The sequence below is a fragment of the Myotis nattereri genome, assembly GCF_964212035.1.
Source record: "Myotis nattereri genome assembly, chromosome: 18".
NCBI classification, from domain to species: Eukaryota; Metazoa; Chordata; class Mammalia; order Chiroptera; family Vespertilionidae; genus Myotis; species Myotis nattereri.
Window position 1 is genome coordinate 36,883,125 of NC_138093.1, and position 25,900 is coordinate 36,909,024.

Sequence of the window (25,900 nt, forward strand, 5' to 3'; positions counted from 1 at the left end):
TGGTTAGAGTCCTTAGACTGAGGGAGGCTTGGGTTTCTGGGGCCACCAGCACGTCGCCCCCGCCCGCGGGAGCCGGGAGCAGGGGCGGGGCCTGGGCCAGGAACGCGGGCTCTTGGTTGCTATGGCAACGCGTCAACACCCGGCGCCTTCTCGGCAGTGCCAGCGGCGGCGGCGGCGGCAGAGGCGCGGCTGAGATGGTGAGGGCCCCGCGGTGGAGGAGACCTCGGGTCGCTTTCTGAGCCCGAGAAGCGGAGAACTGGGGGAGCACAGAAGTTGGGTCACGGTCTGGGTATCAGGAAGGCCCTGGAGCGGGGTAGACACCTCTAGAAGAAACTAGGGAATTCCTGAGTAACTTCTTCCTCCGAGGGCGGGGTCGATAGGGATCGATCATGCGTCCTGCTGCTGAGCCTGGGAGTTGGGGAGAAAGGGCTGCCTCGGCCTTCTTCGCCTCCGCTGGGCTGGAGACTGAGAGATGCGATGGGGAAAACCCCCTGGTGAGGAGGCCGGATGACAGGTGACACAGACCTGTTCTGCCACGAACTAGCAGAGTGACAACACGTAAGTCACCTAATATGCTCAGCTTTCTCTTGTTACTGGGGCTTGGGTCCCTCAGTATATATTCAACAAACATTTGCAAAAGAATGAACACATGAGGAAGGTACCAGGTCTGAAAGGCGCCGGAGGGCGATGGGGACAGATCTGGCCAGCCCGGGGTTTCCTGGGGCAGAAGGACGGCCAGGGTCATGAGGGCTGAGCAGGGCAGCAGGCCTGGGAGGACCTAGCAGGGGATGCCTGGGCTCCAGTGAGGAGTGTGCAGGTCCCCGAGGGAGAAGGAAGAAGGGCTGAGAACAGGTGCTGCATGCAGCCTTGGGGTATTGGAAATAACCCTAGAATTTCTGGGGACATATCGGGTGGGAAAGGTGGCTCCTTGGGTGAACTGGTGGACATACTCATGCTCAGAGGTGACGCTGCTTTTCTGGGGCTCAGTGGGTCAGGTGCAGAGATTTCGGAAGAGCTTTGTTATAAAATGAACACGTCTTCAGCAAAGGTTCCTGCTTCTGAGGACTCCCTGCAGGGTTCCCTTAGCATTCCTTATGCCTGTCACTCTCAGCTGTCAGTGCCTTCCAGGCACAGTGGTGTGGGGTGCATGTCTGTCTGTGAGAGCCTAGCACAGCCGTGGGCAAACTACGGCCCGGCCCGTTTGAAATGAATAAAACTAAAAAAAAAAAAAAGACCATACCCTTTTATGTAATGATGTTTACATTGAATTTATATTAGTTCACACAAACACTCCATCCATGCTTTTGTTCCGGCCCTCCGGTCCAGTTTAAGAACTCATTGTGGCCCTTGAGTCAAAAAGTTTGCCCACCCCTGGCCTAGCACCATGCCTGGCATATAAGGGCATACAGTGAATGTTAGTTCTTTTTTTCTCCTGTTTTAAAAATTTTATATATCCAAGCCCAAATTAATCAGTAAGTTGAGCCTGGGCTAGACTTGCAGGCTTCTGTGCACCCAGATCAGGGATTCCCCATCCAAGGGCCACTCAGGGCAGAGGTTTGGCCTGCTGACGGAGCCCTTCTGAAATCCCTTGGACAGGACTGGGCATAAAGGCACCTTTGAGAAGCAGTGGCCCAAGGTAGGGACCTCTGCTCTTCTGGTAGGCCAGGTGTGTGTGAGCGAGGGTGCGTGTGTATGTGTGTGAATGTGTGTGTGTGTGAATGTGTGTGTATGTGTGTGTGAGTGTGTGTGTGTATGTGTGAGTGTGTGTGTGTGAATGTGTGTGTGAATGTGTGTGTGTGTGAGTGTGTGTGTATGTGTGTGAATATGTGTGTGTGAATGTGTGTGTATGTGTGTGAATGTGTGTGTGAGTGTGTGTGTGCGTGTGTGTATGTGTGTGAATGTGTGTATGTGTGTGTGTGAGTGTGTGTATGTGTGTGTGAGTGTGTGTGCGTGTGTGTATGTGTGTGAATGTGTGTGTATGTGTGTGTGTGTGTGTATGGTGCTTCCCAGTGGTTTTGAGAGTGTTTGGGGGGGTTGGGGAAAGGCAGTGGTGGTGGGGTGAGGCTCACTACTGGGCAGATCTTCAGGACTTTTACAAAAACAAGAGAAACAACATCCTGTAGGAGGAGGGACGGGCCCCAGTAGTGACTAGGCCAGTGATGGCGAACCTTTGAGCTCGGCGTGCCAGTATTTTGAAAAACCCTAACTTAACTCTGGTGCTGTGTCACATATAGAAATTTTTTTATCTTTGCAACCATAGTAAAACAAAGACTTACATTTTTGATATTTATTTTATATATTTAAATGCCATTTAACAAAGAAAGATCAACCAAAAAAATGAGTTCGCGTGTCCCCTCTGACACGCGTGTCATAGGTTCGCCATCACGGGACTAGGATGTCACCTTCAGATGTCATCTCACAGGTGGCCAATCTGGTTCCATTTGAGGATAGAGATGAGCTGAGTGAATCGCTTAGTAAAAGGCAAGGTGCCTGCTGCCTGGGCATCCCCTTCTTCTCAGTAACCAAAGCCTACAGAAAAAATAAGTAGAATCGGGCCCAGAGCTTGAAGCCTGAATGTGCTAGCCTGCAGCGAACCTAATGCAAAAGAGGAACCAGATCCTGGGTGGAGGGGACAGCCAGGAAAGAACATGACTTCATCTCTGTTCTGCTGACAGGCGTTACAGTTCTGTTGGGCAAACTCCACGCTGACCTGTTTCAGCCCCGCCCCAGCTCTGCGTTGCTGGAATTGAGTGGAACATCCGGGGACATAAAATGCTGCAGTTTTAATTTTTATTTTATTTTATTTTTTTAAATGTTTCTAAATGGTTTCCTAGAGTTTAGATTTTTTCCCCCAATATATTTTTACTGATTTTACAGAGAAGAAGGGAGAGGGATAGTTAGAAACATCAATGAGAGAGAAACATTGATCAGCTGCCTCCTGCACACCCCCTACTGGGGATGTGCCTGCAGCCAAGGTACATGCCCTTGACCGGAATCAAACCTGGGACCCTTGAGTCCACAGGCCGACACTCTATCCACTGAGCCAAACTGGTTAGGGCAATGCTACAGTTTTTAAAGGGCTAGATTCACCTGTGTTCAGAGTTGGGGCATCAGGCCCATTGCTGTGATTCTGTTTTTAAATAAAAATAGTTTTTTTTCCTGATCATAAAAAGAGTTATCTATTCACTGCAGAAAATTATTCAATACAAGAAACATCTTAAGATGATAATGTGCACCTGAAATTAAACCTTTTTCACGAATATTCTTTAAGTAGCACATTCTGGGTGCATACCCTCATACAAATATTTTTATAGGGTTACATGCATGTTTTTTATAATTTGCTTTCTTTAAAACAGTAGGTTGTGTAGATCATCCTATACTAATGACAAAGTCAAAATCACCATGCAGTTGACTGACAAATATTACGCATCAGAGTCTCCCCCGGAGTTCCAAGCGGTGGCCCACTTTTTGTGCTGCTGGGTGGGAGCTAAGTCACCAAGATGAACATTTTAAAGCAGGTCTGGCATCTTTATCTGTCCCCAGGCCTCATCTTCCCCAACCCCCCTTGCCTCCTCAGCTATTACTACCAGTTTTTATCTGTCTCTCTTCCTTTTCTTCAAAACCTGCCTCCCCCAGGGCCTGGACAGGCACTGTTCAACTTCGTGGGGGCGCTTACTTGGTCATGAGAGAAATAAAACCAGCCCGTCTCCACCTGAAAGCACCTTTTGGTTCCTGCCTCTGGCCCAGAGGGGTCTAACTTTCCATTTCTGCTTGGTTCTTTTTTTTTCTAGCATTTTTACACAGTGACCTCTCCAATCCTTCTTGCTACTCTTGGCAAAACTGGTGATTCTAACCCTAATGTGCGGCTTGTGGCTTCACAGTCAGCATTTCCCAAGTGAGGTTTCCTCAGCCACCCAGCCCTGGAGCGCAGCGCTTCCCTCGGCTCTGCTCAGCGGCTACTTCTCTGTGGTCATTTGTTTTCCTCCTTCTGTTTTGACTTCTAGGCTCAGGCAGTTGAGTATCTCTGGTGTGACTTCCTCATGACCTGGGTACCACGGGTGTAGGAAAGAGGCGATGGAGCATCAGTCCCGAGGACCCATCTGAGCACAAGGGAGAACCTGCAGGAGTTCTTTCTTTTTTAAATCCTTACCCAAAGAGTGAGGATATTTTTCCCATTGATTTTTTGAGAGAGTGGAAGGGGCAGAGGAGTGGGGAGCGGGGGGGGGGGGGGGGAGAGTGTGAGAGAGAAACAGGGAATATCAATGTGTTAGAGACATATCAATTGGTTGCCTGCCACTTGCGCCCTGACCAGGCCTGGGAATTGAACCTGCAACAGAGGTACATGCCCTCGATCGGGAATCGATCAAGGGCACATACCTTCAGTTCGCAGGTCAACACTGTAACCACTGAGCCAAACCGTCCAGGGCAGGAATTCTTGAAAATACAAACAAACAAACCAACAACAGGAAAACAAACACAAAACAATAATGATACTTCCCATCTGACCTCTAACCTTTTCACAGACCTTCCTTTCCACAGTGCAGGCCATAGGCGATGTGGAAAGTGCGGAGTGGCCGAGTGACCCGGAGTCCAGCGGCCTATTTCAGAAAGGCTTCCATCTCCATCTGGCCTCAGCCCTGGAGAGGCCATCTTGCTTGGTTTCATTCATTCATTCATTCATTCATTCATTCTCCATCAAATGTATATTGAGCTCCTACTGTGTGTCAGGACCACATCCTCTTCCTTGATTATGTACAGAACTCACACCATTCCTCACGATCCAGTCTCCTCTACCTTTTCCAGTTATTCCCATTGCTTAGCCTCAATCCCACCTATTGCAGTGTCTGTTCATTTCCCCTGATTCTGTTTTCGGTGGAAAGGGGGGCAGTTGCTCTCGACTCACCTTGAGTCTGTTATGAGCCTCTTCGGGCTGCGGTATTTGCCTTTCAATAAACCCAGCTTTTCTGCTCTGCTCTATGGGGGCTGACTGAGTCTTCCCGGGGCAGGTCCCTTCGAAAGCCTGTTGCTAGCAGGGCCGGGCAGTGCCGGACAGGACATACAGCAGTGCTGCTCGCACAGAACAGAGCCGGCTGGAGAGTCATGGCCCACATGGTGTGGAAACCTGATACGGGCGGCTAGTGCTGGGGTGTCTGGTTGGTCATGGAGGGTGAGAGAGAGCTTTCAAAACACACCGTCCAGGGTTTGGAGCCCTGGAATGCACAGTCCGTTTCCCTGTCCACCCTGCCCCCTTGACAGCTGCTGATTCCCAGGCTTGGGAGACACAGTGTGTGTAGCCCCTTCCCCAGAGACATCCCAGCTTAGAGGCCTGGGGGAGATGTGGGCTCCTCCAAAGTGAGACTTGAATCAGCTGTGGGTTAAGCCTGGGATGGTCCCTCCGTCCTCACAGAAGCCACCTTTTTGGAGAGACTTTTCTGGGGCCTGAGCTGAAGCTGGATGAACTCTGGGAACGAGTTGGTGTTAGTCAGGGCTCCTGGTTAGAAGCAGCAGAGCCAAAGCTCTAATTTAAGGATTTTGGGAAGCTCATGGACTTTACACCAAGGCTGGGAAACCAGGCTTGGAAAATGGGAATAAAAGGAGAAGTTGCAGCCAGAACAGGGGCCAAAATCACAACCCAGCACTGGTCTGGCGGGGACCCTGATGCTGGGTTGTACCCCAACGCTGGCAGCTCTGGCAGCGGGGTGCTGCTGCCGGTGTCCTCATCAGCATTGCCCCAGACACTGGGTATGGCTGCAACTTCCTCTTTTGCCACAAATGTTTTCCTCGTTCTCCTTTTTACATCACTAGTTCCCTAACCCTTGTCAGGCTTTGGTGATCTGATGGGCTTTGCCCAGGCTCGGAGGGCAAATATCTGGTGTCTTCAGCTTTGCTAGTCAGAGATGAGCCTCGTCTCCCACACCCTGTTGATGGGAGCGTCCCAAACATAGGAGGACACGGGATGGTTAACATGGACAAACACACATGGAAGGGGCCCTGGGAGTGAACGCAGGTGGTGGACGTTACGCATGGCTTTGTCTGAGGGTAGCATCACTCATCGACTGAAGTTTATCAGGCACCAACCGTGTGCCAAGTGGCGGGCAAGGTGGTTTCCGATCCTTGAAGCCCTCTGGTCCCCATTGGGAGATTGTGGCGATTTGGAGAGTTCAGGTAGCAGAGTGGGGAGCTTGGAGCTCATGCCGAGACTACTGGAGGTGAAGTGGACACTATACATTCCTGGGGAGACAAGCCAAAGGGGCCTCACCAGGGAGTGCCCCTGTGGGAAATGGGAACTGGGACAGCAACGAGGTCACCCTCCTGCCACCCTCCTTTCCTCCCCTCTTTCTTCCATGCGGCATGGCGACTTGGCCTTCAGCCCAGGGAATGCAGAAATGCCCTTCTCACTGAGCTTGGTCCCTACTCAGAGAACCCTCTCTTCTTTGGGGGTGTCCCCAACATTTCCGGGTCTATCCAGGCACTTTCCCCCTGTGGCTTTTCCACATGCACCTCTACCCACCTTGGCATGGGCTGGTGAAGCGCTTACCTTGCCAAGGGCCCAGATGGTACTCAGTCCTGACGGCGGAACCCTTTTGCCTCTCCCTGCAGCCGTTAAGCACAACTGGCGTCACGAGCTCCTCTTCCACCACTTCCAACAGGTCAAGGAATCGGTCTCGTTATCGGACCAAAGCTGTGAGCTGCGAGGTAGACGAGAGCCTCTTCGGAGGTAACAAGGTAACCCTAACCCAGCCCCTCCAGGTAGCTGCCATCTGCCGGCGGTAACCTGGACTCGCGTTACTCAGGACAAAGCTAGCACCGTGCGGGTCATCCCTCTCCCTCGTACCTCTCAGATGAGGACAGAGGGGTGTTCTGAGAGCCAGCAGGGGGGCTCTGACAGGTAGTGGGGCCCACATAAACAGGACACCTGGCTTCCCCCACCCATTCTGTTCTCGTGCCTGCACAGCATTGAAAATCTGTTGTAATCCTGGAGGGGACGCTCGGCTGCAGAAAGCTGGGGAGTTGCTCAGTGAACCTCCTTGAGGAGAACATGGTAGGGCCACTGGATGAAGACACAGAGCGACACATCCCCCCTCCATCCAAGAACAGCATCAGAAAACACAAAGTCCTCCTCCTTTCGCAGGTGCTCAACGAAAACCATTTCTCAGCTTTGGGACACAGGCAGGTCTTTATTTGCAAATGTTGCCCTGGCTAAGAGGTTGACAACTCCTTCAGTCTGAGGAGAGCTGGATGTTACTTGGAATACTTTGGTACACGTGGAGCTCAGTAGGCGAGAAGGAAGAGAGGCAAGTCTAGAAAGAGAACGAGGCACGGCGAGAAGGGCAGTGAGAGAGAGAGAAAAGAGGGGCAGAAGACTGAATACTGGTGTGACTACCTCTGGCAGCGGGAGGGCTGGGGAGAGGAGAGGTGACATCTATCCTTGCTTCTCACCAGCTTCACCGTGAAGGGACTTTTCAGACGGATCAGGACAGGCATCTTTCTGCATTTAGAGAACCCCCATTGTGTAGCAGTTTCCCTGGAGAGAATCAAGGAATGCAATTTTATTTACATGTTTTTTGTTTGTTTGTTTGGGGTGCATGGGGACTCTTCCAGTCAAAGCCAAGACAGATTTGGAAGTGGCTGAGTTCGCTGAGTAGTGCTGCTGCCCAGCAGAAGGGGCAGCCAGAAATACGCCTGTCCTGGCACTGCTTCTTGGGCCCTCTTGCTGGGTGAGAGTCCAGGAAGTCTCTCCACCAGCAGCAGGGGGCAGAAGGGACCTGTGGCATGACTGACATGCCCACTCGGAAGCAGAGATGGGCACCAGGTGGCAGCACCAGTCGGGAGGGACCTCTATGCCGTGTGAGGTCCTCGGGCCAGGAAGGACCTCCACGGAGGGGTCCCCCTGCCTCCACTCAGGGCCACAGTCACTGCGTTAATGATGAATGACAATTTCTCCGGTGTTCAAACACTTCCTGAAATAAGCGATTTCATTTTCTTATTAACTCCTTCACGATCAAGAATATTTTGAAAAAAATCATATATCTAATTTGTATTTCTGCTGAATTCTAACTCTCTGACTTTCTCATGTTAGATTTAAGGGCAGGTCTCCACCAGGCCATTTAGCCATTTCTAACTTCTCCCCCCACCCCTCCCATATAGCTTTCTTTGGGGATCAAAGCAAACTAATCATTAGAAAGGATTTAAAAATATGAATATCATAGATTGAATGAGTCTGTAACAAATTGTATTGCTTTGGGTCCACAGTGAGAGGATTACTTCTTCTTTTATAAGCCATGGAAAGATGAGAATCTGGAGTTTTTATTCCTGATGGTTTTAGGTTGGGTATGGACACACCCTAGCAACCCCCACTTCCTATCCGTCCAGGAGTATCTGCACAAGTTATAGAGGCCTTGTTCTCAGAAGAGCCGGTCAGCAGAGAGCACATCTGGCCATGTTCAAGTGCAGAGCGCCACCTACTTCCTCGGCGCCCTGGCTGCTCTCGTGGGCCTGCACTGGGGCCCCAGCCAGCCTCCCCTGCCACTGGATAGGGTGGAAGCCCCAGGAGAGGGGAGGGCCACACTTGAAGTTTAGGACTGACCAGCAGGAAGTGAGGTGACTAGCTTCTAAGCTGTCCTTCTGCACCCACAGCCCGCGGCCCACAGCGACAGCCCCATCGTGCTGCTCCGAGATAAGCATGCCATTGAGAAAACTTTCTCTGCTCTGGCCTTGGAGCACAAGCCCAAGACCATCCGGCACATCACCCGGGACCTGATCCGAGAACTCATGTGAGTATCCAGGGCCCAGGCCCTGCCCCCTCGTCCCAACTGCACGGGGGCTGAGAACCTGCGCCGGGAAATGGGGAACCCACCTGGTTTCATGGTCAAGCCTCCACTTCATTCGTGGTCATTGCCCCTGTGTGTTTTAGGGTTCTCCTTCTTTCCTTCTTCGTCTTGACCTCTTAGCTCCCCTCTTGTATCTGTTATTCCCTTTACCCTGGATTTCCAGCTTCTTTCTCTGCCCTCTCTTCTCCCTGCTGTGGAACTAAGAGGCTGGTAGCGGGGAGGGGCTTAGTGGGTCCTCGCTGGGCCCCCATGAGGGCACTTGGTAGAGGGAATGGTCCAGATGAATCACTTCCTTTTGGCGCATCAGGAATCCGAAGCAAAGGGAAACTGACCAGATGCCTAATTAGGCCCTTGGCATCTTCCCAGGCTCTGAGGCCAAAAGAGGAAATTCCCACAGGCTCTTGGGTTCTTTTGGGATTAGGTCAGCACAGCTTCCCGGCCGGAGCTGCCCCCGGGCCTGGCCCCTCCTGCGGGGCTTAGGCCTCACTCAGCAGTGCGACAGGAGCCAGTGTGTTGCTCGGGGGTTCTCTGAAACCATTCTTTCTGCTCTGGCCCCATCGGCTAAAAGCTCGAATTTCTAGAAAATGCTGCCTGTGTCACAACCTGGGACACAGTTCCAGGAGCAATGTCTGGTCAGCCTGGCATCACACGGCCAGACGTGGTCAGCAGCCCGGTGACTCCGCCACAAATGGCCTTTTTCTGGAGGGGTCTAGTTCTGAAAACACATCGGAGAGGAAGTTGCCGGTTCCCGGTCAGGGGCTGCTGAAAGCCCAGGAGATGCCGCCTCGGATTCAGGTTATTCCTGGTCATTTCAGGTTCTGGGCTGTGTTGGGCCCACCACTCAGTGAACCAGGAGATCTTGGCTGAGCCCCGAATCCACTCACTCATTAGCTCCACCTCCTGGACCTCCCCCGACATTAGTTTTATTAGGTGAGGTTTCACTTCCTGCCCCAGCCGTGCATCTCCTTGCCTGGTGCCTGTTAAAGGGCCTCGCCCAGAAGCGGCTTTATTCCCACCCCCTCCCTCCCCCACCCCCATCTTTAATGTATGTCATTTGTTTGTAATCATTATAATTACCTATTGGTTTGTTGAATGGTTGGGCGGCTGGAGAGGAGAGGTCTATAGACCTGTCTCCAACTGTGTTGATCAGACATTTTAATTAATATTTAGAGTTCAAAGCTTCTCTCTGGGCTGAATGGACAGGGTGTTTAGCTTTCTCACTGGTATTCATTTCAACCTGTCTGGCGTCCCCTTGCCCTTTTTATGTCATCCTTGAGGAATAATCTATTTTTAAAGTTGAATTCAGCAGCTTTGTTTTGAGTTCTCACTCTGTTCCCAACGCTGGGCTGGCGACTAGGCTGCCGATGTGGTTAAGACACAGACCGTGTCCTTGACGGAGTTTGTAATCCAGCAAGGAAACAGGCCCTGCCCCGCGGCTGCGACAGGGCAGTGCGAGCAGATCATGGTGGGCTCGGAGCAGCAGGTGGTCTGCTGGTGGGGAGGGGGGGGTCTGCATATGTGTACATTGCGGGGAAGGCCATGAATGGCTACACAGAGATGGCAACACATAAGCTGGGCCTTTTAGAAAAAGTTCTTAAAATGTCCCTATAGCCTAGGATGTTATGTCACCGTCTCCTGGGGTGTTTTTCCCCAGGGGATCCGCAGAGCAATTGGCAGTCTCTCCTCCCGCTGGCCATGTGTGTGCCAGAGGGAGGGATGGCAGTGATGAGGGAGGAAGGGAGCAGAGCCTGCCCTCACCACCCTCCCTAACTTTGCTCGTTCCTTGTGTCAGCATTCCCACAGAGGATCCCTCTGGGGAGTCCCTTATCATGAGTCCCGAAGAGTTTGAGCGGATTAAATGGGCATCCCAAGTGCTGACCAAAGAAGAACTCGAGGGCAGGGCGCAGGCCTTCAAGAAGGAGAAGGAAGCCGCCTTGGTAGCTACCCCTCGAGCCCTGGTCCCTACGGATGGGGGGCAGAAGAGAGATGTCCTGGGGAGGGGCCAGCTTCCCTTGAGATGGGGAGCTCTTGTTAGGGGACCCTGGAACAAGGCATGGATGGAGATATGCTATGGAATGAAGATCAGTTGTGGTAGCAACGGGGGTGGAGGGGGTGAGGATGGGGAGGGGCGAGGATAAAACCAGGCTGAGAAACTTCTGGATTCTGATAGCATGGTGGGGTGGAGCGAGCATAATATTGGGTCACGCGTGGTAGCCAGTCTAGTGCCCAGGACACAGCACAGGGAACCATCCCACACTGACACAGACGGTCTTTTGTAGGATGCAGTCACCACACGCAAGAAGGTCATGAAACAGAAGGAAATGATTTGGATGAAGAACAAGAAGCTCTATGACCTAGAGGAGGAGGCCAAGGAGAGGGCCCAGAACCTTCTGCAGAGAGCCAACAAGCTGCGGATAGAGCAGGAGGAGGAGCTCAGGGACATGAGCAAGGTCGGGGCTCTGCATTTTCCCCTCCTCTTATCCACACACTGGACAGCATTGGCTTCAGCTGGAGGTGGGGCAAGGAGGGGGCGAGGTGAGGGGTTGCTGGGGGTTTCGGGAAGGAAGGTGGCGGGAGTGCTGTATCTGTCATGTGGTTGCTGTGATCGAAGAGAGCTCTGGCTTCGCCTTGAGCTTGTGGTGTGACCTTCAGCACGTCTCTTGCCCCTCCTGAACCTTGCTTGCTTCTTTTGTAAAGTAAGGGTGGTAAAACTACTGGGCAGAACTATTGGAAGGATTAAATGAACTAATATATGGGACAGGCTTTGCATACCGCGGATTGATAAATACATGGGAGGAGTTTGCTTTTATTTTTATCCTGCTAGTGCAATTCTGGCCACAGAGGGTGGTCCAGGCAATTGAGTTCTTTTTGAGGCACTTTATCCGAGAGCATAAAGACCAGAGGCTCATTTGAATTCCTCATTGGCATGTGGTTCACTCTTCCCAACCAAATGAACAATGCTGACCCCCCAATCCCTACATCTACGCCCTGTCTCTCTACCTATACCTCCTTTTATTTTCCAAAGCTTTTACTTTATGGTTCTTATTGATGGTCCTGGGTTTAAATCCCCTTCTGTATCACGTTGGGCTCTTCCAGCTTAACAGTTTGGTGACTTGGACTCTGCATGAGTGTTTTAGTTTCCCTGAGGAGTAGAGCAAGGGTCTTAACTGCGGTTCATGGGTCCCTAAGGGGGACCATGTAGCTCTGAAGTTTCATGGAGATTTTGTGTGTCTACCCGGGGGCCCCATAGCTTTCACAAAAGTGTGATCCATGGCCCCCAACATTAAGAGTCAGTTTCCTGAAAGAAGCATTTAGCAGGAGCCCAGTGGGTATTATGTTTGAATAATATTAAAGGGAAGGTCAAATATAAGAATGCTCTTGCTTTTCTGGGCTTGTGAGCAGCCATGTGCATTTCTAGCACATTGATAACATTCCACTCCCATTTCTCTTCCCTCCAACTTCCACACCCCCATGGTGCATCTCTCCCTAACCTTACCCCCAGACCTAGTACCACAATCTCACTTCTACTCCACAGATCATCCTTAATGCCAAGTGCCATGCCGTCCGGGATGCCCAGATCCTGGAGAAAAGGCTGATTCAGAAAGAACTGGATGCGGAGGAGAAGCGGTTGGATCAGATGATGGAGACGGAACGGCAGAAATCCCTTCAAAGGCAGGAGGATCTTTTCAAGAAGAGGAGAGAGGAAAGAATCCGGTAAAGAGGTGGTTTTGGCATCTTTCTTTCTGCCATTTTCTTGAATCTTTAGGTCCAGGGAGACTTCCACAGAGGGAAGAGATGAGAAACGGCCATTGTCATCATCTATTATTATCTCAAAACCTTTATAAAGTGATTATGGAACCACAGAACGTCCTAAAGCTTGTTTCCAAGATCATAACCGGTGCTTCACCATCTGGCCCCCATCCAGCCTCATTGGTCACCATTTCCTGCCATCTACTCTATGTTTCCCCCGTCCACCACCATGCCAGGTCTTGTCACAAGTTCATGACTTTTGTTGCTCCCACTGCTTTGAATACCCTTCTCTTCACTTTTCCCTGGAAAACACTGCCTCTTCCCTTAGTATGTAGTTTGCTGTCACCTCCCCCGAGACACCTCCCTCACTTCCCAGGAGGCTCAGTGGCTCTGTCCTCTGTGTCCCATCACACTGTGTTGATATCTAGCACACCATTTCTTGCATTGTTGTCTCTGACCCTCACTACACTGCATACTCATGGAGGACAGGGTCCCTGCCTCATTTATTTCTGTAGCTCCTGGGCCTAGCAGAGTGTGTGGCCTGTAGTAGGTTCTTAATACATGTTTGAATGAATGAATTTAGTTTTCTTCATTTTACAGAAAAGGATAAGACCCAGGACAGGTAAATTATAAAATCATAGTGTCCTAGATTTAGTACACCAACCATATACTACAAAAATCACTTCCATAAACAGTGCTTGTACTACACTGAACGGCAGTTCTCTTTCCCCATCTGTATTCTGTTCTCTTGCACCATTCATCTCTAGACTTCTAGTAGGCACCTGGTAGACTATAGTAGGCTTCCAATAAAAGTTTATTTAATGGCAAAATGGCTCTTCATCTTCTGCATAAATAACTCCAATCAAGGAAATATCTCTGCCTCATTAGGCAGCTCTAATGATTTGAGCTGGTCCTTGTACTGAGTTTAAACCTGCTTTCATGCAACTCTTACTCATTACTCCTGTTTATTTCATTTGGAGTCATGAAGCCATCAAGTTCTCTACCTGGAAGTGACTTTTGTACTCTTTCTCCTGGATTCTTATTCTGATTAGTGTCATCTCTCACTCTCCCAGTCTTTACTTGTATAGCACGAAGTCTGGGTGCTTCCAAGTCTATTGACATCCCAATAACACACAGGGAGCCATGCCACATTGGTTGTAGAATCTGGTTTGTCAGACTCAGCCCTGTTCACTAGCATTTGACAATCTCAAAATGTAAGAGAGGGTATAAGAAAGAGAGTTAGCAAACTAGGCATAGGAAATAAGGTGGGATGACAAGACCCGGGGTGATAGCAGGGGAACTGGAGGAAGGGGAAGTCATGGGCTTTAAAATATATATATATTTCAGAGAAGAAAGAAGAGAGAGAGAGATAGAAATATCAATGATGAGAGAGAACTATTGATCGGCTCTTTCACATCCCACACTGGGGATTGAGCCCATAACCCGGGCATGTGCCCTAACTGGGAATCGAACCATGACCTCCTGGTTCATAGGTCGATGGTCAACTTTTTTTTTCTTCAATTTGCATACTACGCTTTTATTATATAGGATAGACAGATGAATGACCCATGTCGATGTTCAACTCTTGAAGCTCTGTGGAACTAGTATGCAAAGCTAGCTCCCTGTGATTACTCTGGGAAGGCTTGGGAGGTGATAGGATTTCAGAAGCTCTTTACACGCTGAAAGGGAGATGGTTCATTATGTGGGGTGCACTCTTTGAAACAAATGAAGAAAGGGAATACCAAGAAGTATGAGCCCCAGAATCAGGAGCTCGGAAGAGAGAGGACTGACCCCTTGAGACACTGGGGAGGACTTTGGTCTGGGCTCAGGAACCATAGTGATGGCTAGAGCACATCTCAAATTCTTCCTGCCATGCCTCCCATTCTGGGAGTCACTTGGGTGAAGTTTGGAGCCTAGAGGAACAGACCCTTGATTTCTAAGACACTGTGGCTCTGTTTCCTCCAGAGGAAAACGGCACATTATGCAACAGATGCAAAAGAAGCAGGAGGAGCGATCGCTGTTTGCGGAGCAGCAGGAGCAGGAGAAGGAGCAGATGCTGGAATACATGGAGCAGCTCCAAGAGGAGGACCTCAGGGTAATAGGGTTGGGCAGATGTGCCAGGTTCCACCAGCACCAGCAACAGAGCCCTCCAAGATTTGGGGATTCCAGGCACATGCTCATTTCACAACATCAACATCAACGTCAACTTTTTATTGCCACATTGAACATGTATTTGGCCATGGCGCCATGCGGAGGATGAGCAAAGATTTGGATAGAGACTGTCCCTGCCTCCCAGGAACGCGGGGTCCTAGACTGACATGTCCATGCGAGTGGACTCATAAAGTAAATATATGGCTGCTTGCTTCACACAGATAAACAGATGGATGCATTATGGTCTCCCCTCAATTACCTAGGGATATTATACACTTTGTCGATGAATGTAGCAGTGTCTTAGTTCCAGGCTTCCTGCTGTTACCTCATTCAAAGAACATAGCATCCCAGTGTCATTAATTGTGTTGATGAGCCAAACCTTTTTCCCTATTAGCCTAAATACAATTAGTAGGCTTACTTGTTGCATAAGAAATGATGACATACCTGACCAAACTAAGTAGACTTAAAAAAATTCTCTCGTATTTGCCTTATCTGGTCTGCTGCAATATACAAAAGCACAGCAGGGACATGGCAAGCATTTGGAGCATTTATTATTTTTCCCCTCACTTTTTCACTTTTGAAAAATTTTATACACACAAATGGAAAGAATTGTACTGCACGCATAATACTTCACCGATTTAATGATTGCTAATATGCCTTAGTTGCTTGTCTCTTTTAGATGTATGTGCATATTCTGCTACTGTTAAACTATTTAAAAGTAAGTTGCAGATGTCTTGACACTTAACTACTAAATGCTTCAATCTGCATCTGAAGAATAAAGCATTCTCTCACATGTCAACGGTACTATTAGCACTTCCCCCACCAAAAAATTCAAATCCAATAATCCTATATAATTTAATATTTAATTCACATTCAATTTCCACCAACTGTTCCAAAAATATATTTCCGTTGTCTTCTTTTTCCAAACCAGAATCACTCACTTAATTCCCTTTAGTGTGTTTTGATCTAGAAGACTTCCCTCCTTCCTTCCTCCCTTTCTTCATTCACGTATTTTTATAACACTAATATTTTGAGGCATTCAGGCTGGTTGACTTGAAGAATGTCTCACATTCTGATTTGTCTGATTGTTTCCTCATGGTTCCACTTACCTTGTGGGACACATATGCTTTTATTTCATTCCTCCTCCCTCATATTCATGGATGACTGAGTTGTCATTTGGTGGTGCCTTTGATGGTGATGAGTGACAGAGGCCCCTGAAGGGTCTTACGAATGGCCTTATAATCATGAAGGCTTCTTAGAGCACCTGCAATGTGGGAGAAAGATCACCTGGATGGTTAGGGATGATGAGGGGCCATGTAGCCTTGTGAACTAATTGAGAAGGGGGTCAACAGGCCCACGAAGACAGAGAGACCTGATCACATTCCTGGCTCAGGAGAGAGAGAGGAATAGGTCCAGGAAAGAGAGGCAAGGGATAAATAATGTAGGGAAAGGGGTGAGAAATGAAGGCTGGGAAGTCCAATTAGATTGTGGTGAGTGGGAATGGTGGGCTCACTGAGAAAGTTCTTGCTGTCATTGAGTCAACACCATTGCACTGATATTGTGTCATTGTCATTTTGCTGCCCTTCTTTTTTAAAAAAATATATTTTTATTGATTTCAGAGTGGAAGGGAGAGGGAGAGAGAAATAGAAACATCAGTGATCATTGATCAGCTGCCTCCTGCATGTCCCACCCTGGGGATCAAGCCTGCAACCTGGGCATATGGCCTGACCAGGAATCAAACCATGACCTCCTGGTTCATAGGACACTCAACCACTGAGCCAAGCCAGTGGGGCCTTGCTGCCTTTCTAATAGGCACTCACTGAGTCTGCAGGAAGTATTGCTAGGCAATTTTAAGCAGAAACCTGTGCCTCTCCAGCTTAGACTTGCTGTAGCATCTTGGGATGGTGCAAGGGTAGCTTTCCCACCTTGCTAACAGGATGGAGAAGAGTGAGGGGAGTTCCCCTGGGGTTGCTTTGGAATGGCTTCAAAGATGAGAAACAGGGAAGGTCCTTTGGTATCTTAGAAATGAAATGAACCAACAAAGACAACAAATTAAAAAAGTAAATAAATAGGCAAAGAAATAAATCAATACACATATGATTGTATGTCTTAAATCAGAGGTCGGCAGCTTTTTTAGCTTTGAGAGTCAATGGGATTAAATAATGTCTGGGGTACCAATGACACTGGAGGCCTAAAACTGCGGGGGGGGGGTGGGCGGGGTGGTGGTGCAGGAGAAGGTAGAGAGGAAAGGAGGAAAGGGAGGAGGGGAAAAAGGAGTGTAAGAGTTAGGGTGGCAAAAGGGGAAACGTGGAGTGTGCGAGGAGGTGGGTACGGTGAGAGTGGGGTAGCCATGACTCGGGCCCCACATGGACCTGGTTAGAGGCGGATGTGCTGGGCTAAGCTGGCTCAGAAGGCCTCCTGGAAGGAGGAACCCTGAACTGGGCCGTGAGTCAGGCTGCAGGGAGCTGGTAGAATTGCTTGGATGAGTCAGGGTAGAAGCTGGGCTGTGGAGGTGCTGGAAGACCGGGGAGGGGTTTCGCCTTTGAAGGAATGGAGGGAGCTGGAAACAGTGTGGGACATAGGGTGAGTCAGTGGGTAGAAGAGTTTGAAGCAAGGAGTCTGATAGAGGGTATAGGGAGGCAGCTGCACAAAATTCCAGTGACCCTCCGCACTGGGGCCTGAAGATGTGCTGGGCTCAGAAGTGGCCTGGTGATCAGGAGCTCCCAAAGGCTTGGCACTGGGAAAGGCAGGGGCTCCTTCCTCAGAGGGCATCTTGTCCCTCAGTGTCACCCGGTTCCCTGATCGCTATCACTCACTGTGTTTCTGTGTCTAAGTTGTTTTTGTTTTTCTTTATCAATAGTTACCGCATTTAGCAATAGTTTGTTGAGTATTTTCTGTTTTTCTTTCAATTGGGCTACATGTTGTTGACAAAGAGAGGAAGTGTGACACATGGCCCCTGTTCTCTAGCTGTGACAGATGAACGCACAGGAAATGCATGGGACCTACCAGGGGTATGCTATTAAATCCCAGGAGGTGTGCAGACATTAAGCAAGGAAGAGAGAATTGAAGCTTGGGGCAATCAAGCAAGATTTCCAGAGAAGGTTGGAACTTTAATGTAGACAGCTCAGGTTTCAAAATTCTGGCTCTGCAGTTTAGTAGCTATGTGGCTCTGGGCAAATTACTTAAACTCTGGGCCTCATCTTCATTTGCACGAGAGAGATAACAAGGCTTAACTTTCAGGGGTTTGGGATGTGTTTCAGTGCTAGAAATAGGCTACGTGCTCAATGAATAGGAAGTTTCCAATTAGGGCAATACTTATTATTGAAATCATCACTATTAATGATGACCAAAAGTTTGGGTTTAAGTAGAAGGAAATTGAAGACAGGAGAAACACATCATGAGCAAAGCCATAAGGATGGGGTTTGGCATGACATGTGCAAGACACTGATTAGAATTTTAAAATCCTCCACTTCCTGAGAGTATAAATAGATCAACAGTGTGAGGGGCTGCCACAAAGTCAAGCTGGATGAAGACTGTAAAGAGGCCATTTGCCTGGAAGAGATCATTGACAACCCTTGAAAGAACAGCGTTGCCCTAGCCAGTTTGGCTCAGTGGATAGAGCGTCGGCCCATGGACTGAAGGGTCCTGGGTTTGATTCTGGTCAAGGGCACATGCCCGGGTTGCAGGCTCGATCCCAAGTATGCAGAAGGCAGCCAATCAATAATTCTCTCTCATCATTGATGTTTCTCTCTCTCTCTCCCTCTCTGATATATATATGACAGCTTTAACAAAGAATAGCTATGGAAGCATTTGTGTCTCTGCATCTATGTGTGTCACTTTATCCTTATATGCCAGTATCTTTAGGTTGTGTCCCTTCTACTCTGAGGCTCTCTTCCTTTTGCTGGCAGGACATGGAACGAAGGCACCAGGAGAAGCTGAAGTTGCAAGCTGAGATTAAGCGCATCAACGATGAGAGCCAGAGACAGAAAGCAGAGCTGCAGGCTCAGGAGAAGCTGGCAGACCAGATGGTGATGGAGTTCACCAAGAAGAAGATGGTAGGGGCCTTCTTTCTGACACTTAGGTCTTGTGGCCAGGAACGGAAGGTCTGTCATGGGGAGAGGCAGGCCTGAGAACTGAGGGAACTCGAATGTAAGGCAGCCCTGTCTTCTAAAAGTTAAGTCCTAAGTTCAAGGGCTTGGCTTCTTTTTCTCTTCATCCCGTCCAGCACACTTGTTCATTAACGGAGAATAGCCTGGAAAAAACACACACCCAAATTAGGGTGTTATTATCATTGTTAACACCTTTGATTAGAAGTTGGGATGAGGGTCAGGTGCAGACAGGAAAGAAAATTAAAACTATTGGTGAAATTAAAGTTTCCGGTGGATTCCTCGTGATCTGGATACTTATATTCCCATTAATCATGAGTCAGCTTTCCATAAATTTCTTGTGGAAACTCCTATATTAGGCATCCTGTATTGGGTGCTGGACTAGAAAATAGAGTCTTCCCCATCCCTCACTGTGGAACCCATAGAACAGAAGGCAACACCTGCAATGGTTACTGGGAGATGAAAGTTAGGAATGTGCAGGCTCATTCTAGGGCAAAATGGGGTAGTGGGATGACTGGCTCTGTGAGGAATGGTGGGCAAAAGAGAGCTTTTAAGCACCATTTTAATGGAGCGAACACGAGTTTGTGTGAAAAGAAAGGGAAGGACTCAAGGTGGCAGAAAATGTATTCAACTCTAAGCGTGTTGGTCCTGTCTCTTCTCTGGTTTTGGGGTTCCATGATGACAGAGGGCACAGCACACTTCTCTGTAGTAGTGAGTTTTAATGACGGACAAGGGGAGGAGGTGGTTAGAATTTGAAAAGGCATAGGTGATATACCTACATACTCCAAATGCAAAGCACAGAAAGGAAGCTTCACAAGGCCTGTTAGCTTTGGCTTTCTTGTTGGATGCAGGGATATGCAGGGCACAGAGTGAGAATGCACGGTGAGGGGCATAGGTGGTTCCTGCATCATAGTGATCACACAACTGCCATTTGTTGAGAGTTTAGTCTGTGCTCAGGCTCTGTGCCAAGTGCTTCACAAGGGTTGTCTCATTTAATCATTACAAACTCCTCGTGAACCTAGTCACTGATTGATTCAAAATGTCCTGAATGCTTCAGTGTGTGTCCAGTGTCAGACGAGGCTGAGCACACCTAGACCAATAGAACTCAGTGGCTACTTCCTTGAAGGTGGAGTCGGAGTTGGTGAACAGGTCTGTTGGCTGCAGCAGAGCATCTGTGGTGGCCATGATAAGAAATGAGGTGGTGAGTGACAGGGAGCTGAGAGCAGTTGTTGGGGATGCCTGGGGCCTTGAGCAGAGCTAGGAGCATGGAGCAATGAGAAATCACCATCGAGTTCTGGGCAGGAGAGGAATGTGCCTGGCCTTCATACATGGAGAGAACATAGACGGGATGAGCTACAAGAGGATGATGACTGACAAAGGGATCAGACACCGGGCATAGGCACAGCCCACTGTCAGTGTCCAAGTGTATCACAAGCCCTTTCCTGACCTCAGTGGTCTGTTCTTGCAGCCAGTGCTGCCTTGTTAGAGCTAATTGGGTATGAAAGCCTCTAGAGTTCTCTGCCCTGCCATCTAGAGCAAAGGGGGAACAGAGAGACCAGCTTGGCATACTACGGCCAGTGTGCACAGCTTGCAAGCAGGCACTCATTGTGCTGCACAGAAGTCTGGGTAGACAGAATGAGAGCTAAGGGAAGTTCTTGATGGGAAGATCACATTTCCACCCAACCTGAGCCATTAATCTATGACTGCCCTGGAATGGTGGTTGGGAAACTGGATTTAGTAAGCTTTTAGGGATATATCTGTTCTTTCAGAGGAGTAGCAAAGGGAGTGAATTGTGATGGTTCAGTCCTTAGGTATCTGCTAACCGCTGTGGGACTGCCCAAAGCATGTTGGCCGTTTGCCCAGGGACTAATGAGATAACCTCCACCCCCTAAACTTTACAAGACAGGCAGGGAGCCACAGCTGTTACTTTTAGAAACCTGGCCCAGTGGCCTTGTAACTTGGAAGCTGTGAAGCTGGAAGGAGCATGAAGGCTGTGCTCAGGAAACCTGCCTTCAAAGCCTGTTTGGGTGCTGACTAGCCGTACGCAGTCTTGGGCAGGACCCTTAGTCTCTGTGAACATCAGTTTCTCCATCTACATTATCGATCTCGTGAGATGCGAGGACCCTCTGGGCTAACACAGGAGAAAGTGTTTTACAAATTTGCTAATTGGTTTCATGTCCTTGCATTGCTAGTCATTTCGCTGTACAGGGAGGAGTCAGGCGATAGGGGAGATACTGGACAGACTGGTGCGGGGGCTCCGTTTCTTTCTGCAAGGCTGGGGCAATGGGAGGTACCCTACAAAGCCTTTCTTGTTGGCAGGCTCGAGAAGCAGAGTTTGAGGCTGAGCAGGAGAGAATCAGGAGGGAGAAAGAGAAGGAGATCGCCCGCATGAGGGTCATGCAAGAAAAGGTCCAGGATTACCTGGCAGAACAGGTACCTGTTTAGTTTCTACTTCCTCCCAACTCCTCCATTCCCTTAACTCTTCCTGTGGCAGCCTATCAGAGGGCCTGGAGGGTGGAGATTTAGAAGAAATTATTGAGACCCCTGTCATCTAAAAGAGAAGGGCCGGCCTGCTTCTGGTGTCTAAGGCAGCAAGGCCTGAGCATGCATTATGGGCGTAAGGTCCAAGAGAAAGTTTTTGACTGTTTTATAAAGAAATTCCAAGCTTAACTAATCATTGAAATGTGTTCCCAGAGGAAACCATAACATCTCCATTATTAGCAGTTTTTAAAATTAGAAACAGTTGCAGGACTACCTGGAGGTGTCTGAGGTCCAGGAAAAGCATTGGGATGAGTGAGGTGGAAGGACAAGATGATCCCTCAGGGTACCTTCTGACCTGAAACTTCTTTTACTTTTAAATATATTTTTACTGATTTCAGAGAGAGGGAGGGAGGGAGAGAGAGAGAGATGGAAACATCAATGATGAGAATCATTGATCAGCTGCCTCCTGCATGCCCCCTACTGAGGATGCAGCCTGCAACCTGGGCATGTGCCCTGACCAGGAATCAAAACCATGACCTTCCAGTCCATGGGTTGAGGCTCAACCACTGAGCCACACCGGCCGGCTGCCCTGAAAGTTCTATGACAGGATTGCATTTATTCTTTTCCTAGAATAACCTTGCTACTAGAGAAATTCACGCAGCTTCTCAAAGCAGCTGTGCTAGTGTCAGTCTTCATCTCCCTGCTGCCGTTTCATCCACTGAGAATCATGGATCAATTTCAAAAACTTCTCAGGCTGTGTCGGAGTCTGTGAAGGGGTGTCTTCCCCAGGCACCTGGTCCCTGGGAGATTGTTTTGCACCCTCACTGGTATCCTCGCCCTCTCCTTTCCCAGGATACCTTGCGGGCAAAGCGCAACCAAGAGGTTGCAGACAGAGAGTGGCGCAGAAAGGAAAAGGAAAATGCGCAGAAGAAGATGGAAACAGAGGCAAAACTGAGGAAAACTCGAATGGAGCAGGTGGCGTTCAAGGAGCACACTCTGGCAGTTCAGGTGCAACGGGACCGGGATGAATTCGACAGGATCCTTCGGTAGGAGGGGTGGAAAGTTCTCTCTCTTTCCTTGCACTGTGGCCGGGATGCCCACAGACAGATACACATCCACCTTGCCCGGGTGGGTAGGGTCATTCTAACCAGATGGATGATTGAAATATTTCAGACACTTGAGCCAAGAATTTTATTTTATTTAAATATTTTAAAATTGATTTGAAAAAGGAAAGGAGAGGGAGAGAAACATCAATGACGAGAGAGGATCATTGATTGGCTGCTTCCTGCAAGCCCCCCACCAGGGGTTGAGCCCTCAACCCAGACTGGGAATCAAACTGTGACCTCCTGGTTCATAGGCTCAACCACTGAGCCACACTGGCTGGGCGAGCCAAGAATTTTACGATTAGAGAATTGGAAACCTGGAAGTGTTGAAGGAATTGGGGATTATTGGGATTATTTATCTGGGAGTGTTGAAGGTGTAAGGAAAGGTATGAATCTTGTCCCTTCTGCCATCCCCACCCCTCCATGTCCCCCTGCCAGTTAGGGATGAAATTGCAGCAGGGAGGTGAGGAGAGATGAAGAAAACTTCAAACACTAATGTTGTGAGTTGTTGGAGCAGGGCTTTAAGGGAGGTCTTTGCCCTTCAGTTGACAGATATGTACTAAGCACATGAATTCAAGGCTCTGTGCTGGGCGCTACGGGAAATGTTAGGGACGAACAAAACACTGTTTCTGCCCATGCACGTAGGAAGGATGTGAGAGACTCCTTGAGATGGACCTCACCTATACTTATCCATGTCTTCTGCCTCCCCAGCTCTTTATCCTTTTTTTGTTTTCTCTGATGGACCAGTGATAACTGTGACACATAAATGAAAGCTAGGCGTTCACACCTCTCAGGATCCCTGCCTCAAAGCGGTCAGCGGTCCTAGCTGCTCTGGTTTCTATCAGGCAGATCTGCCCCTGGATGTGGCCCCTGGGGTTCTCCGGCTCTAACCCTTCGGGTCTAACTGGGAATGACTCCATTTTTGCTCTATGAGATGGTGAGATGATAAGATCAGAACATTTCCAAAGGAAACAAAGCAAACAAGACTTTAATTGGGGCGGTAACGATACCAATTACTGACATTATGCTCAGATGAGTAGAGAGCGAGTGGCACAGCCCGATTTTCTTGGTCTACATGCTCTAGGTTCCTGTTTTTGTGTGTGTGTGTGTGTTTTTTTTTAAATATATGTTTTTATTGATTTCAGAGAGCAAGGGAGAGGGAGAGATAGAAACATCAATGATGAGAGGGAATCATTGATCAGCTGCCTCCTGCACGCCCCCTACTGGGGATTGAGCCCACAACCCGGGCATGTGCCTTTTTTTTGCTTAGTCGTATGGCTTTATCTATTTTTATTTTTTTAAAATTATTTATTGCTTAAAGTATTACAAAGAGTATTATACATGTCTCCTTTTTCCCCCCGCCCTTGACAATCCCCTGGCCTCCCCTACCACCCAGTGTCTTATGTCCATTGGTGGGCATGTGCCTTTTACTGGAATTGAACTCGGGACCCTTCAGTCCACAGGCCGACGCTCTATCCACTGAGCCAAACCAGCCAGGGCTGGGTTCTTGTTCTTGGTACACCTGTCAGTTGCTGCTGGACCAGGCTCGGAGCCTTGGCCAGAGCTAGAGCAGGTCCATAGGAATCTCCGTCCTTGGCAGAGCCAGGCTCCTGGTCGTTTATTGGACTGTGGGCCCCCAGCCTGTCCCTGCTGGCTGTGATCCCTTCGGGTTTGCAGCCTCCCTGCCCTCACAGTCTCTGGGTACCTGGTAAAGAAGGCAGCATCCTTACTGGCCCCAGAGATTCTGCCCCTGGGTTCCAGTCTCCTCTTAGCTGTGTGCCCTCCCCAGCCGCTGTGCCCTTGGATAGCTGTGTTGCCTTTAGCAAGCACTAAACATTAATGGAAAGAAATGAAAGTTCCACTTCTGTCACTGACCCATTTGTTTGTTCTTCTGAAGCATACATAGTAGTCAGTTTTTTTAAAAAATATTTTTTTTTTATTGATTTCAGAGAGGAAGGGAAAGGGAGATAGAAACATCAATGATGAGAGAGAATCATTGATCAGTTGCCTCCTGCACGCCCCCTACTGGGGGTAGAGCCTGCAACCTGGACATGTGCCCTGACCCTGACTGGGAATTGAACTGTGACCTTCTAGTTCATAGGTCAACGCTCAACCACCGAGCCAGCCACACTGGCTGGGCTTTCGTAGTCAGTTTTTAAGGCTAGGCCAACCCTTTGGAAACTTTCATTTTACCCGTTGTCCCAGGTTGGTATCTAGATCTAGTGTCTCCAGGGCCAGGTGGCCACCGTGGTGGGTGTCTTCAAGCGCTAGGAGCATCTCTGCCATAGCCACCATTTCCTATTTCCAAAGCACGGCCTCCTAGGAGATGGCTAGAGGGAAGTGAATAAGTGAAGCGGTGCTTTTGGTACCTTTGTTGGGGTGTGAGTGACCCCAGGAGAGGGCTGGAGCACATCCCCTGGAGGCCCCCGCCCAGGAGGCGCCTCCTGATGGGGGGCAGCTCAGCCCAGCGCCAGCCCATGCCACCCCCGTGTCCCCGCCAGGGCTCAGAGGGAGCAGATTGAGAAGGAGAGGCTGGTGGAGGAGAAGAGGGCGGCGGAGCGCATGCAGCACGCCCAGGAGCTGCGGCGCCAGGTGCGCGAGAACCAGCAGAAGCTGGTGCAGGACCGCATCGCCACCTTCGAGGAGGGCCGGCGCCTCAAGGAGGAGGCCCAGCGGCGCAGCGAGCGCATCAATGACGTCAAGAAGAAGAAGATCGAAGAGCTGAGGTACCCGTCCCCGCTCCTCTTCCGGGCCCCAGGGCGGGGGAAGGGCCGGCAGCTGGGATTCCGGGACCGCAGGGCACGACAGAGGCGCCCAGGGGTGTTGCCGTCTGCACGGGGCTCCAGCAGAATATGGGGGCCGGGGTCCTCCCGGCTCCCTGGGACCTACTGGGCAGGATGCTGGGGCTTTGACAGGAACATGTTTGGGGGATGAATCCTGGGAGTGGGGTTGGGGGGGTGTGCAGGGTCCCAGGTCTGTAACCCCACCCAAAGCGCACCCGCTCCCCGCTGCCTGCTCTCTGGCGCCCCTCCCCTTACACCCTCCCCGTGTCCCCCGCAGGGCCACCGGCCTCCCTGAGAAATACTGCATCGAAGCTGAGCGCAAAGCCAACATCCTGCCCGCCACCTCTGTGAGCTGAGGGTGCCCCCAGCTACTCTGGATGCCTCCAGCGGGAGGTTCCGCCCAGGCCCTGGGTGTCCGTGACTGCCGCTAACCTAGACGTTTAGTAGTTACAGATTAAATCTATTCTACTCTAAGCAGCAGCTCCGTGTCCTCTGTGGGCATGTGGCTGCTCCAGGGGACTGCACGTGCAGCAAAATAGGTTCCAGGAGACCCAGGTGTGCGTGGCCATGCTCAGGGGCCAGATGCAGGGGTGCTCTCCACACTGTCCTGCTCAGCCCGGCGGTCCCTCCATTCTGGCGTCTCCTGGCCTTTTGGTGAGCCTCTGGGATGCTGCCATCATGTCAGCTTTCAGCGC

At 49.8% G+C, this 25,900-nt stretch overlaps 1 protein-coding gene across 3 annotated transcripts; it reads left to right on the forward strand.

Annotated features, from left to right (window-relative positions):
* Window positions 1-147: 147 nt before the first annotated feature.
* On the forward strand, window positions 148-25,677 carry CFAP45 (cilia and flagella associated protein 45; the record flags this gene model as incomplete). 3 transcript variants are annotated; one of them, XM_081112967.1, is made up of 12 exons in its annotated part: window positions 148-197; window positions 6,601-6,726; window positions 8,638-8,774; window positions 10,624-10,768; window positions 11,111-11,281; window positions 12,367-12,545; window positions 14,547-14,676; window positions 18,641-18,787; window positions 21,158-21,271; window positions 22,172-22,365; window positions 24,924-25,148; window positions 25,483-25,677. In XM_081112967.1, 12 exons carry the CDS (start codon window positions 195-197, stop codon window positions 25,559-25,561), a joined length of 1,650 nt encoding a protein of 549 aa, XP_080969093.1. In that variant the 3' UTR covers window positions 25,562-25,677. The 3 variants fall into 3 exon arrangements, with proteins under 3 accessions (XP_080969093.1, XP_080969092.1, XP_080969094.1); XM_081112966.1 differs by lacking the exon at window positions 148-197 and having other exon boundaries at window positions 6,496-6,726; XM_081112968.1 differs by lacking the exons at window positions 148-197; window positions 6,601-6,726; window positions 8,638-8,774 and adding an exon at window positions 8,835-9,626.
* Window positions 25,678-25,900: the final 223 nt, after the last annotated feature.